The 14368-nt window shown below is 41.1% G+C and overlaps 1 protein-coding gene across 4 annotated transcripts in view; it reads right to left on the bottom strand.

The window, feature by feature from the left end:
* Window positions 1–380: 380 nt before the first annotated feature.
* DCUN1D2 (defective in cullin neddylation 1 domain containing 2) overlaps window positions 381–14368 on the bottom strand; it is a 48103-nt gene continuing 34115 nt past the window's right edge. For all 4 annotated transcript variants that reach the window (XM_056555824.1, XM_056555823.1, XM_056555826.1 and 1 more), the window contains exons 6-7: window positions 6549–6645; window positions 381–943 (exon numbers count right to left, since the gene is read on the bottom strand). In XM_056555824.1, coding sequence (XP_056411799.1) covers window positions 864–943; window positions 6549–6645 — 177 coding nt within the window. In that variant the 3' untranslated portion in view covers window positions 381–863. The remainder of the gene's footprint in view (window positions 944–6548; window positions 6646–14368) is intronic.

The raw sequence follows: 14368 nt of genomic DNA on the forward strand, positions 1-14368 counted from the left end.
TATTGATGCCATTGATTACAATGGATCAGCGGAAAATAGTAATAGTGGCAGATTTGCAACAAACCCAATAAAGTCAATGGTACCAAATTCACTGGCTGCTGACTTTCATCATAAGAAAAGTCAGCAGCCATATCTGAATTTCGGTTGTAAACAGGAGAAAATCGAGTGACAGGATTGGGAACTGGCCACATTTATTAACTTTCTGCAGTTTTCTATGCATGTGACAGCAACCTATGCCACTATACAACAAAGCAGTAGGACAAAGCCTTTGAAGAGTATGACAGGCTACTTTATATCAATTTAATGGTATGATGTGGCAGGTCTTCAACCAATCTGAATGAGTTTTTATAAGTCAAAGAAAATGCACAGGAGAGTAAGTAATAAGATACAAGATGTCCTGTAAGGTTCCATTAAAGATTTAATTTATAACACAAATACTGCTTTTTATATAGATACAATATAATACAGCTGTTCGGTAACTGCTGGTGTTTATTCTGGCTCGTAAACTGAATGGCATGCTTTTAAATTTCTTTTCCCTCACGTTTTCTTTAATAAAATGGCCTCTATTTCAATAGATCCAAAGTATAAAATCATGCAATCTCTACATCCTATATGATACAACCAATATAAGATATGAAGCCAGCATCCTACAAACAGCCAGTGCTCCCACTGCCAGCGAGTTCATTCATTCCGTGTCTTGTCCAAAGAGCTGTCCACCGCAATGTTCTAAGGCAGAATGCAGACAGCAGCATTTTCCATGTCCATGTGTCCGGGTGACTCTGCCGCTCAGTTATTGGCCAAAAACAGTCTTCATTATCTAATGAAATGGCAAAAAGCATCACTAGTTCTTTGTAAGTCTATGGTTAAAGAGGTTTGCGCTTCCCGCTTGTCACTAAGGGTCTAGCATACTCCACAAAATCATCTATAAGAACAGGCCACGCTCCTGAAAGAAAAAAGGAAAAAATGTTTATGCGTTTCAAATGGGTGAACAACAGTGTAGATCAGTGTATTTAACCAGGGTGCCTCTCACTGTTGCAAAACTACAAACCCCAGCATGCCCGGACAGCCGAAGGCTTTGGGTTGTAGTTTTGCAACAGCTGGAGGCACGACAGTTGGGAAAAACTGGTGTAGAGTAAACATGTATATTCAATACTCAAAACGGCCATTTTTCATTATTCATTTATCCTCCGCTCATGGCCACCAACACATGTGCACCGTATGTTAACCTCTTAAGGACCAAGAATGTACTGGTACATCCTGACACCGCTCCCATTCTATAACGCATGGTCACGGCTTGGCCCCGCGTCATAGAGGGTCGGGCCCGGCCGTTGTCATAGCAACGGCCGGGACCCATGGCTAATAGCACGCGGCACTGATCGCGGTGCCACGCGCTATTAGCCCTTTAGATGAAACGTTCAAAGTTGAACGCCGCGTCTAAAGTGAAAGTAAACCATTGCCGGTTAGCTCAGGGGGCTGTTCGGGATCGCCGCAATGAAATTGCGGCATCCCGAACAGCTTACAGGACAGCAGGAGGGTCCCTACCTTCCTCCTCGCTGAATGACTGCTCAGTGTCTGAGATCCAGGCATGTGCAGTCAAGCGGCAGAATCATTCATCACTGGTTTCCTATGAGAAACCAGTGATCAATGTAAAAGATCAGTGTGTGCAGTGTTATAGGTCCCTATGGGAGCTATAACACTGCAACAAAAAAGTGGAAAAAAAAAAGTGGAAAAAAAAAAGTGGATAAAGATCATTTAACCCCTTCAACCAATAATACAAGTTTGAATCACCCCCCTTTCCCACATAAAAAAAAAAAACTGTGTAAATAAAAACAAAACATATGTGGTATCACGGAAATGTCCGAACTATAAAAATATATCGTTAATTAAAGCGCACGGTCAATGGCGTGCGCGCAAAAAAATTCCAGAGTCCAAAATTGTGTATTTTTGGCCACTTTTTATATAATAAAAAAATTTATAAAAAGCGATCATAAAGTCCGATCAATAACCACTAAGAACTTCAGATCACGGCGCAAAAAATGAGTCCTCATACCGCCTCATACACGGAAAAATAAAAAAGTTAAAGGGGTCAGAAGATGACAATTTTAAACGTATACATTTTCCTGCATGTAGTTATGATTTTTTCCAGAAGTCCGACAAAATCAAACCTATATAAGTAGGGTATCATTTTAATCGTATGGACCTACAGAATAAATATAAGGTGTCATTTGTACTGAAAAATGTACTGCGTAGAAACGGAAGCCCCCAAAATTTACAAAATGGCGTTTTTTCTTCAATTTTGTCGCACAATCATTTTTTCCCCCGTTTTGTCGTAGATTTTTGGGTAAAATGACTGATGTAATTACAAAGTAGAATTGGTGGCGCAAAGAATAAGCCATCATATGGATTTTTAGGTGGAAAATTTAAAGAGTTATGATTTTTTAAAGGTAAGGAGGAAAAAATGAAAGTGCAAAAACAGAAAAACCCTGGGTCATGAAGGGGTTAAAATTGGCATCTTCTGATCCCTATAACTTTTTAATTTTTCAGCATAGGGGGCTATATGTGGGCTCATTTCGTTTTTATCAGTACCATTTGTTTTGATGGGACATTTTGATCGCTTTTTATTTTTTTTGGGGGTGTATTTTTTTTTTTTACGTGTATGCCATCGACCGTGTGGTTTAGCTACCCTTATATAATAATAGTTCGGACATTAACACACGCGGCGGTACCACATATCATTATTTTTATTTTATTTTAAATATGAGAAAGGGGGGGGGGTTCAAACTTTTATTAGGAGGGGTTTAATTCACTTTTATAAACTTTTTTTTTTCTAAGCCCCATAAAGGGTTACAACATGCAATCTTTTGATTGCATATATTGATCAATGCTATGCCATAGCATAGCACTAATCAGTGTTATCGGCGCTCTGCTGCTCTAGCCTGCATAACAGGCTGGGAACAGCAAAAGACTGATCAGACGGCAAGGAGGCAGGTAAAGTCCCTCCTGTGATTGTACCGATCAGCTCCGCTGAGCTGCTGGAATATTTTTACTTTCGGGTTGGACGCTGTGATCAACTTTGACTGCGGTGTCTAAAGGGTTGGCCCAACCGGTGGTGAATGGCCTTAATGGGGTATTCCAGGCAAAACCTTGTTTTATATATATCAAATGGCTCCGGAAAGTTAAACAGATTTGTTAATTACTTCTATTAAAAAAATCTTAATCCTTCCAATAGTTATTAGTTTCTGAAGTTTTCTGTCTAACTGCTCAATGGTGATTTCACGTCCCGGGAGCTGTGCATGATTGGAGAATATCCCTATAGGAACTGCTCAGCTCCCGGGACATGAGTCATCAGAGAGCAGTTAGACAGAAAACAACAACTCAACTTCAGAAGCTAATAACTATTGGAAGGATTAAGATTTTTTAATAGAAGTAATTTACAAATCTGTTTAACTTTCCGGAGCCAGTTGATATATAAAAAAAAGTTTTGGCCTGGAATACCCCTTTAACCCTGGGTCGTGGCTGCTGATAGATGTCGGGACCCACCGGGATTGAAGCATGCTTAGCTTGTGAGCATGCTTCAAACCCCGGTAACGGGACTAGGGCGTACATGTACGCCCTTGGGTACCGGGATGCAAGGGCGTACCTGTACACCCTTCTTCCTTAACAGGTTAAAAAGATTTGTAAATTACTTCTATATGAAAATCTTAATCCTTCCAGTACTTATCAGCTGCTGTATGCGCCACAGGAAGTTGTTCTTTCCAGTCTGACCACAATGATTTCTGCTGACACCTTTGTCCATATCAGGAACTGTCCAGAGCAGGAGAGGTTTTCTATGGGGATTTGCTCCTACTCTGAGAAGTTTCTGACACAAACAGAGGTGTCAGTAAAGAACACTGTGGCCAGACATAAAAGAACAGCTCAACTTCCTCTGTAGCATACAGCAGCTGATAAGTACTGGAAGGATGAAGTATTTTTTTTTTTTTTTTAGAAATGATTAACAAATACGTTCAACCTCTAACATTTTACCTGCACTGATACACTCTAGCAAGCTCTCAGAACAAGAGATAAAGGTGTCCTGCTGATGTATTTCGCTAACAGGATACACAGAATTTTCAGCTTTTCAACCTTTGTATTTAAAATTTTTTTTTTTTTTTTTAACAGGGCACCAATGGTCACAAATGAAACCAAAAATAATTTGGCTTCTAAGTTCTACAAAGGAGCTAAGCAGGGGTCAAGTCTTGCAGGAACGTGTGGAAACTGCACTTATCTCACAGCAGGAACAAGTCCTATTAGTAGGACCAGCCCTTTAGTGGAAATTATGGGTGAGTTTCTTCACTTTTTTTTTCCCGGGACTCGACCCCTGGTACTTAGTCTGCATAGATAGTTAAAAATAAATAAGCTAGTCAGCTTGCCTGCAGCTACCACTAGAGGGAGCATGGGAGCTTACAGCATAGTGGGCCAGATTTACTAAACAATCTAATTCTAAGACAAGATAAAGCTAAGGCCCTATTACATGGAGCGATTATCAGCTGATAAGGAATTAATTGCCCTTTGTAATATTCCCAGTGATCAGCTGTTGACTGATCGCTTTGTTTTGCCTGGCTCTTTGTTCATTGGTCACACATTTCTCTCTGTAATCGGGGCTGAATAATAATGGAAGCGGAGGGCTACACAAATTAATATGCCTTTTAATAGGCTCTTTAAACAAGCGCAAATCTACATGATATTTACAGTAGAGTGTCAAGCCATGTAATAGGGCCCATAGGTGAGCAGTGTAAGAATGGATCATATTTATCAATGTGACTCAGGCTGTTTGAAAATCTGACACATCTTTACACTGTAGTCTAAGTTTAGAACAAGTATTAGTTGGGTTAAATTGTGCCAGAATTGTTCGTCCGAAATCTGGTGCTTGGTGTTTCATCTTAAAGGGGTTTTATGGGATAAAATTATTGATGAGCTATTCACAGGATTGGCGGGGTGGGGACACCTGGCACCCAGCGTCTGGGTATTGACTATGTATGTGGGCCAGAAGCCTTGGATCTAAACATTGTATTGTAGTGGTACCGGGTTAATGGATCGCATTTCCTATTCACATCAATAAAAAATACACTGCAGTAACCCTGCACCCCCATTATACAATGTACAGAGCTGAATGTCTGACTCCTGTACATGGTCAACAACCGGGTGCTGATTGAACATATCTGCAATCAGTACCACAATTAAAGGCACACTGTCAGATTTATTTTTTGTGTGACATGACAGGTTCTCTTTAACCAGTGACATGCTGATTCAGCCGGGCATAACTGAAGGAGGTTTTAATACGCTGAGCGGGCATGTTTATTTCCTAGAGGAGGGGATCCACTAACCTCTATCTAATGTATATAGCTAGAAAAGGAATCCAGTGTTTATATTCAAGAATGGGGGTCTTTCTACACAGTGGATGATATTGTGAAATCTTTATTTAGAATTCATAAGCACAAAAATGCAGCACAGCTCCAGAAAGTCCCATTAAATATGTCCTTCTCCCAATTAATCTATTTAGGATTAAATGAACACTGTCACTATAAAAATATTTGACAGGTTTTAGAGACATATCAAAAGTTTTGATTGGTCTAGGTCTTAATTTTCAGACCGCAACCGATAGCTAAAACTAGCTGGGAGAAGAGTGCACTAAGCAAGACAAACTTACAATGTAAGGATAGAGGATAAGATGTCTGATCGTAGGGGTCCCGCCCCTGGAGATCCCCGCAATCTCTCCTGCTGCAAACCTGGTCATCAGCTGCCGGAGCGAAGATCGCTCCATGCTGATGAATCACGACACAGGGGCCAGAGTATTGAGACGTCACTGACCCCCCCCCCTCGATGCAAGCCTATGGCAGGGGACTTGACAGCTGTGATAGATAAGATGTCTCAGGGAGGAGTACCTCTTTAACATGTCTCTAAGACATGTCAAAGAGTTTTTTTAAGGTGACAGGTACACTTTTATAATCTGAAGGTTGAAACAAGTCGATAGACAATAGAAGCATGTTTTCAGTGAATGTCATAAACCAGTCTATTACACAGAACAGAACAATATAGTCAGTCATTTCTGGGTCAGGTCAGGCAAGAATGGGTGCACACTGTAAAGATCCGTGGCACAAGGTATGTCCCTGAATATTGGAGAATTCTTTTCCTGATGTAAAGCCATAGCACTAATTCACACACATCAAAACTGACTTATTACTAACCATGTCAATTTTATTTTCTATGTACAAGCTAGGAATGCTCCAGGAATATACACTCAATGCATAAATGTCTTTTTGGCATGTGGGTGTCATTCAGCAGGGGCCTTTGCTTAATGGCAAGGTGAAATGCTCAGACATATATGCACATTTCCCATTAAATCCATCAACTTCCAACTCCCAGAAAAGATGACCTAATAATCATCTACACTGCACTCTCTCACTCTCGGAAATGAAAATTCTGAGGAGACAACAATAGAGGGTGAAAAATGACTCTGGAAGTGAGAAGAGGAATTCAGGATGTAGAATAAAATGTTCTAAAGTCAGTACCTTCTTCATCATAGTTGGACATGTCATCTGCAATCATATTACCGAAATCCAATAGTAGATTCCATGTGTCTTTTGGGATAGACCTTTTATGGTGCTCCTAAAAGATCAAAATAGAGATCATATCAACACCTATAGCTAAGAAAGGAAGAATCCGAGACAGTAAGACTGTAAGGCAGTAAAAATAAAAAAGTCTCCAAAAATGAAGGCATTGCTTAGAGGTAATCTGACCATTGACATGTGCAGAAGCTTGACTGTTTCCATAACTACAATCATCTTTCTAGGCGGAGCAGAGCACATGCCTAACCCTGTGTCTGTAGATTCTCCTCCATTTCTTGGCTGTTGTCAGATGTTTTGTTTGCATAATTGAGGATCACTGAAACCTGCTCTTACAAAAAGAGCGGGCAAGAGCTTATCTTTAGCGGGAGCAAAGGATGAGGCATGTTGAAATCCAACATACCTGATCCTTGACTAATGATCCAGTTTTAGACCAGTGTCACAAGATTTTCTTCAAAGAAAAGCTACGTGCAGGTTTTGAAACCTGAACTATACACTGCACGTATATGGGGAGTAGCTGTTGGTTTGGCCTACATTTCAGATAGCAGTTGGCCAAATACTTTCTCCCAATCTTCACGTTCAGAATGACGAGAAAGCTGCGGCCAGACACACAGAGTAGAGGCTTATCTTCATGAGAACAAAAGCAAAATCCAACATACCTGATCCTACTCTGCGCTAACATCTGCCATTAGGGAAAAGTAGGGAGGCATCATACACATTATATTGTCAGCCGATCATGACGAAATCTAATGTTTATGGCCACCTCAGAGCTTGGCATAAGCACAAGACATTTATCTGCAGATCATTGGCAAGTCGAGCTTATTTTAGTAGCATCCGCTTTTAACCCCTCAAGGACCTGGCCAATTTTTTTTTTGCGTCTTCGTTTTTTCCTCCTCGCCTTCTAAAATCCATAACTCCTTTATATTTCCATGTACAGACCCATATAAGGGCTTGTTTTTTGCGTGACCAATTGTACTTTGTAATGAAACCTCTCATTTTACCATAAAATGTACGACGAACCCAAAAACATTTTAGGGAAGAAATTTAAATGAAAACCAAAATTTTGCACATTTTGGGGGGTTTTGTTTTCACACTGTACACTTTACGGTAAAAATGACATATGTTCCTTATTCTGTGGAACAATCCGATTAAAATGATACCCATGGCTAGATACTTTTATATTTTTGTACCGCTTAAAAAAAATCAAAACCTTTTTGTACAAAATCAGTAATCTAAAATCGCCCTATTTTGACCACCTATAACTTTTTCATTTTTCTGTATATAGGGCGGTATGAGGGCTCATTTTTTGCGCCGTCATCTGTAATTTTTATTGATACCACATTTGCATATATAAAACTTTTAGATAATTTTTTTTTTTATATAAAATGTGACAAAAAAGCAGCATTTTTGGACTTTCTAAATTTTTTTACGTTTACGCCATTCACCATACGGGATCATTAACATTATATTTTGATAGGTCAGACATTTACGCACGCGCAGATACCAAATATGTTTATTAAAAAAAAATTACGCTTTTTGGGGGTAAAATTGGAAAAAGGACAATTTTCATTTTTATTGGGGGAGGGGATTTTTCACTTTTTTTTTTTTTTACATTTTTCAACTTTTTTTTTTTTTTTACACTTTTTATGTCCCCATAGGGGACTATCTATAGCAATCCTTTGATTGCTAATACTGTGCAGTGCTATGCATAGGACACAGCACTGCTCAGTATTATCAGTATTATCGGTGAAGACCCCGGAGCTAGGTAAGGGGACCTCCGGCTGTCATGCTGGATGATCGGATCCCCGCGGCAGCCGTGTATGATGTATGTATGAACCTGCCGTGTATGATGCGAGCACCTTTCCGATGCTCGCGGTCATACACAGGACGTAAATGTACGTCCTGATGCGGGAAGTCCCGCCAAACCAGGACGTACATTTACATCCGTGGTCGTTAAGGGGTTAAGAGCCCCACACACATAAGATAAAAGTTGGCTGAACTTGCAGATTTCAGTGAGACCAGTCAACTGTCTAATGTGTCTGGAGTAGGGCTGGGCGGTATGGCCAAATATGTGTATCGCAGTATTTTTGTAACTTATGGCGGTTCCGCGGTATATAACGGTATTCCCCCCCGCCCCCCAAAAATTGTTTTTTTATTATTAGCCCAGCGCTGCGCTGTCCCCATCAGGGTACTACTCACGTCACCCGCAAGCGCTGCTCTCCTCGTCCTCCTGTTTGTTGCGGCCGCCAGCGCCGACACTCTCTATACTGAGCGGTATCCCTATACTGTATCCCTATGCCCAGGCTGCAAAAGGTAAACAAAATAAAACTAACACATGTTCCGACATCGGCCTTACGCTGGGGACGTAAACGTCGGAGAGCAGTCAGCCTATCACCGGCCGCAGCAATGTTCCGCCTCGGCCGGTGATAGGCTGAGCCCACTGTCATGTAAGAAGCCAGCTTCTTACATGACAGTGCGCTCAACCTATCACCGGCCAAGGCGGAACATCACTGCAGCCGCTGATAGGCTGACGGCTCTCCGACGTTCCATTCCCTGGGAAGCAAGTCCGGACCGACGGGGAAGGAGAGTTAAAGTTTATTTTGCTTACCTTTTGCAGCCTGGGCATAGGGATACAGTATAGAGCAGTGGTTTGCAATCTGCGGATCTCCAGATGTTGCAAAACTACAACTCCCAGCATGCCCGGACAGCTGGGAGTTGTAATTTTGCAACATCTGGAGGTTGAAGACCACTGGTATAGAGTGTCAGCGCCAGCAGCCGCAACAAACTGGAGAACGAGGAGGGCAGCGCTTGCGGGTGACATATGTGAGTAGTAGCGCTGGTCTTATAATTAACTGGGGGGGGGGGTACAGAACAGCGCTCGTGGGTCACATATGATTAGTTCCCCGATGGGGACAGTGCAGCGCTGGGCTGATAATTCATTCATTCCTGAGGGGGAGTGGCCAAACCAGTATTGCGGTATGGGTTAAAATTCATATCGTGCAGCACAAAAATTTCGGTATTCGGTATGAACCGGTATACCGCCCAGCCCCAGTCTGGAGGCCTCCTGACTCTCAATGACAGATGACATTGGGTGCGAGATGAAGAGATCGGGTGTGTTGGATTACAACTGCCTAATCCTTTTGTTCTTCACACCATCACCAGAGTTATTTGGCAGCAGCTTACCCCTCCTCTCCTCTTTCAGAACACATGAGCATTCGATGTGTTTGGAGGGATCACATGAACATGTTTCTAACGTGTATAATATTAGAATACTGAAATCACAATACAATGCTTTGGGAGTTTTCATACTATTAATTTTTCCAAATTTTGTACTGTAGTAGCCTAATATAATACAAATATCATTTCATTTTGGATTTAATACTTCATAATGACAGGGAAAACAGAATTTTAGAATATTATGCAAATTTATTAAAAAAGGAAAAAATTTAGTTTCTTTTAGACATAAGTGTTCAGACACTTTGCTATGACATTGAACTTCATCTCTGGGGGGCCTCCCATTTTCCTAGATCATCTTGGAGATGTTTCTACACCTTGATGGGAGTCACCTGTGGTAAATTCATTTAATTGGCCAGACACACCCCTTTCTATATAAGGTCTCACAGCTGCCAATACAGATCAGCGCAAAAACCAAGCTCTGAGGGTGAAAGAGCTGCCTGTAGAGCTCAAAGACACGACTGTGTGGAAGCACAGATCTGGAGAAGGGTACAAAATTATTTTGCTCCACTGAAAGTTTCCAAGAGAACACTGGCATACATAAATCTTTAAAGGCCACCCCATCAAACTATGCAATCGGGGGTAGAAGGGCTTTGAAAAGAAAGAGGACCAAGAACCCAATGTTCACTCTTGCTGAGCTCCAAAAATCCTTTGTGCAGATGTCCAGAAGAAATTTCCAGAAGGCCAGCCATAAATGCACATAGTGGCGTACCTACTGTTTGGCATCACTGTGTATGTTATCCCTGTACTGTGACACCACTGTGTATATTATCCCTGTACTGTGACATCACTGTGTGTATTATCCCTGTACTGTGACTCCACTGTGTGTATTATCCCTGTACTGTGACATCACTGTGTATATTATCCCTGCACTGTGACATCACTGTGTGTATTATCCCTGTACTGTAATTTCACTGTGTATTATCCCTGTACTGTGACATCACTGTGTCTATTATCCCTGTACTGTGACATCACTGTGTATTATCCCAGTACTGTGACATCCCTGTGTATTATCCCTGTACTGTGACATCAATGTGTATATTATCCCTGTACTGTGACATCACTGTGTCTATTATCCCTGTACTGTGACATCACTGTGTGTATTATCCCTGTACTGTGACTCCACTGTGTGTATTATCCCTGTACTGTGACTCCACTGTGTGTATTATCCCTGTACTGTGACATCACTGTGTATATTATCCCTGCACTGTGACATTGCTGTGTATATTATCCCTGTACTGTAATGTCACTGTGTATTATCCCTGTACTGTGACATCACTGTGTCTATTATCCCTGTACTGTGACATCACTGTGTGTATTATCCCTGTACTGTGACTCCACTGTGTGTATTATCCCTGTACTGTGACTCCACTGTGTGTATTATCCCTGTACTGTGACATCACTGTGTATATTATCCCTGCACTGTGACATTGCTGTGTATATTATCCCTGTACTGTAAAGTCACTGTGTATTATCCCTGTACTGTGACATCACTGTGTGTATTATCCCTGTACTGTAATGTCACTGTGTATTATCCCTGTACTGTGACATCACTGTGTATATTATCCCTGTACTGTGACATCACTGTGTATATTTTATCCCTGTACTGCGACATCCCTGTGTGTATTATCCCTGTACTGTGACATCACTGTGTGTATTATCTCTGTACTGTGACTCCACTGTGTATGTTATCCCTGTACTGTGACATCACTGTGTGTATTATCCCTGTACTGTGACATCACTGTGTGTATTATCGCTGTTCTGTAATGTCACTGTGTATTATCCCTGTACTGTGACATCACTGTGTATATTATCCCTGTACTGTGACATCACTGTGTATATTATCCCTGTACTGTGACATCACTGTGTATATTATCCCTGTACTGCGACATCATTGTGTGTATTATCTCTGTACTGTGACATCACTGTGTGTATTATCTCTGTACTGAGACATCACTGTGTGTATTATCTCTGTACTGAGACATCACTGTGTGTATTATCCCTGCACTGTGACATCACTGTGTGTATTATCCCTGTACTGTAATGTCACTGTGTATTATCCCTGTACTGTGACATCACTGTGTATATTATCCCTGTACTGTGACATCACTGTGTGTATTATCCCTGCACTGTGACATCACTATGTGTATTATCCCTGTACTGTAATGTCACTGTGTATTATCCCTGTACTGTGACATCACTGTGTGTATTATCCATGTACTGTGACATCACTGTGTATTATCCCTGTACTGTGACATCACTGTGTATATTATCCCTGTACTGTGACATCACTGTGTATATTTTATCCCTGTACTGCGACATCACTGTGTGTATTATCCCTGAACTGTAATGTCACTGTGTATTATCCCTGTACTGTGACATCACTGTGTATATTATCCCTGTACTGTGACATCACTGTGTGTATTATCCCTGCACTGTGACATCACTATGTGTATTATCCCTGTACTGTAATGTCACTGTGTATTATCCCTGTACTGTGACATCACTGTGTGTATTATCCATGTACTGTGACATCACTGTGTATTATCCCTGTACTGTGACATCACTGTGTATATTATCCCTATACTGTGACATCACTGTGTATATTATCCCTGCACTGTGTGTATTATCCCTGTACTGTGACATCTCTGTGTGTATTATCCCTGTACTGTAATGTCACTGTGTATTATCCTTGTACTCTGACATCACTGTGTATATTATCCCTGTACTGTGACATCACTGTGTGTATTATCCCTGCACTGTGACATCACTGTGTGTATTATCCCTGTACTGTAATGTCACTGTGTATTATCCCTGTACTGTGACATCACTGTGTGTATTATCCCTGTACTGTGACATCACTGTGTGTATTATCCCTGTACTGTGACATCACTGTGTGTATTATCCCTGCACTGTGACATCACTGTGTATATTATCCCTGTACTGTGACATCAGTGTGTATTATCCCTGTACTGTGACATCACTGTGTATATTATCCCTGTACTGTGACATCACTGTGTATATTTTATCCCTGTACTGCGACATCCCTGTGTGTATTATCCCTGTACTGTGACATCACTGTGTGTATTATCTCTGTACTGTGACTCCACTGTGTATGTTATCCCTGTACTGTGACATCACTGTGTGTATTATCCCTGTACTGTGACATCACTGTGTATTATCCCTGTACTGTGACATCACTGTATTATCGCTGTTCTGTAATGTCACTGTGTATTATCCCTGTACTGTGACATCACTGTGTATATTATCCCTGTACTGTGACATCACTGTGTATATTATCCCTGTACTGTGACATCACTGTGTATATTATCCCTGTACTGCGACATCACTGTGTGTATTATCTCTGTACTGTGACATCACTGTGTGTATTATCTCTGTACTGTGACATCACTGTGTGTATTATCTCTGTACTGAGACATCACTGTGTGTATTATCTCTGTACTGAGACATCACTGTGTGTATTATCCCTGCACTGTGACATCACTGTGTGTATTATCCCTGTACTGTAATGTCACTGTGTATTATCCCTGTACTGTGACATCACTGTGTATATTATCCCTGTACTGTGACATCACTATGTGTATTATCCCTGTACTGTAATGTCACTGTGTATTATCCCTGTACTGTGGCATCACTGTGTGTATTATCCATGTACTGTGACATCACTGTGTATTATCCCTGTACTGTGACATCACTGTGTATATTATCCCTGTACTGTGACATCACTGTGTATATTTTATCCCTGTACTGCGACATCACTGTGTGTATTATCCCTGTACTGTAATGTCACTGTGTATTATCCCTGTACTGTGACATCACTGTGTATATTATCCCTGTACTGTGACATCACTGTGTGTATTATCCCTGCACTGTGACATCACTATGTGTATTATCCCTGTACTGTAATGTCACTGTGTATTATCCCTGTACTGTGACATCACTGTGTGTATTATCCATGTACTGTGACATCACTGTGTATTATCCCTGTGCTGTGACATCACTGTGTATATTATCCCTATACTGTGACATCACTGTGTATATTATCCCTGCACTGTGTGTATTATCCCTGTACTGTGACATCTCTGTGTGTATTATCCCTGTACTGTAATGTCACTGTGTATTATCCTTGTACTCTGACATCACTGTGTGTATTATACCTGTACTGTGACATCACTGTGTGTATTATCCCTGCACTGTGACATCACTGTGTGTATTATCCCTGTACTGTAATGTCACTGTGTATTATCCCTGTACTGTGACATCACTGTGTGTATTATCCCTGTACTGTGACATCACTGTGTGTATTATCCCTGTACTGTGACATCACAGTGTGTATTATCCCTGTACTGTGACATCACTGTGTGTATTATCCCTGTACTGTGACATCACTGTGTGTATTATCCTTGCACTGTGACATCACTGTGTATATTATCCCTGTACTGTGACATCAGTGTGTATTATCCCTGTACTGTGACATCACTGTGTATATTATCCCTGTACTGTTCCATCAG

The sequence above is a fragment of the Hyla sarda genome, chromosome 2, assembly GCF_029499605.1.
Source record: "Hyla sarda isolate aHylSar1 chromosome 2, aHylSar1.hap1, whole genome shotgun sequence".
NCBI classification, from domain to species: domain Eukaryota; kingdom Metazoa; phylum Chordata; class Amphibia; order Anura; family Hylidae; genus Hyla; species Hyla sarda.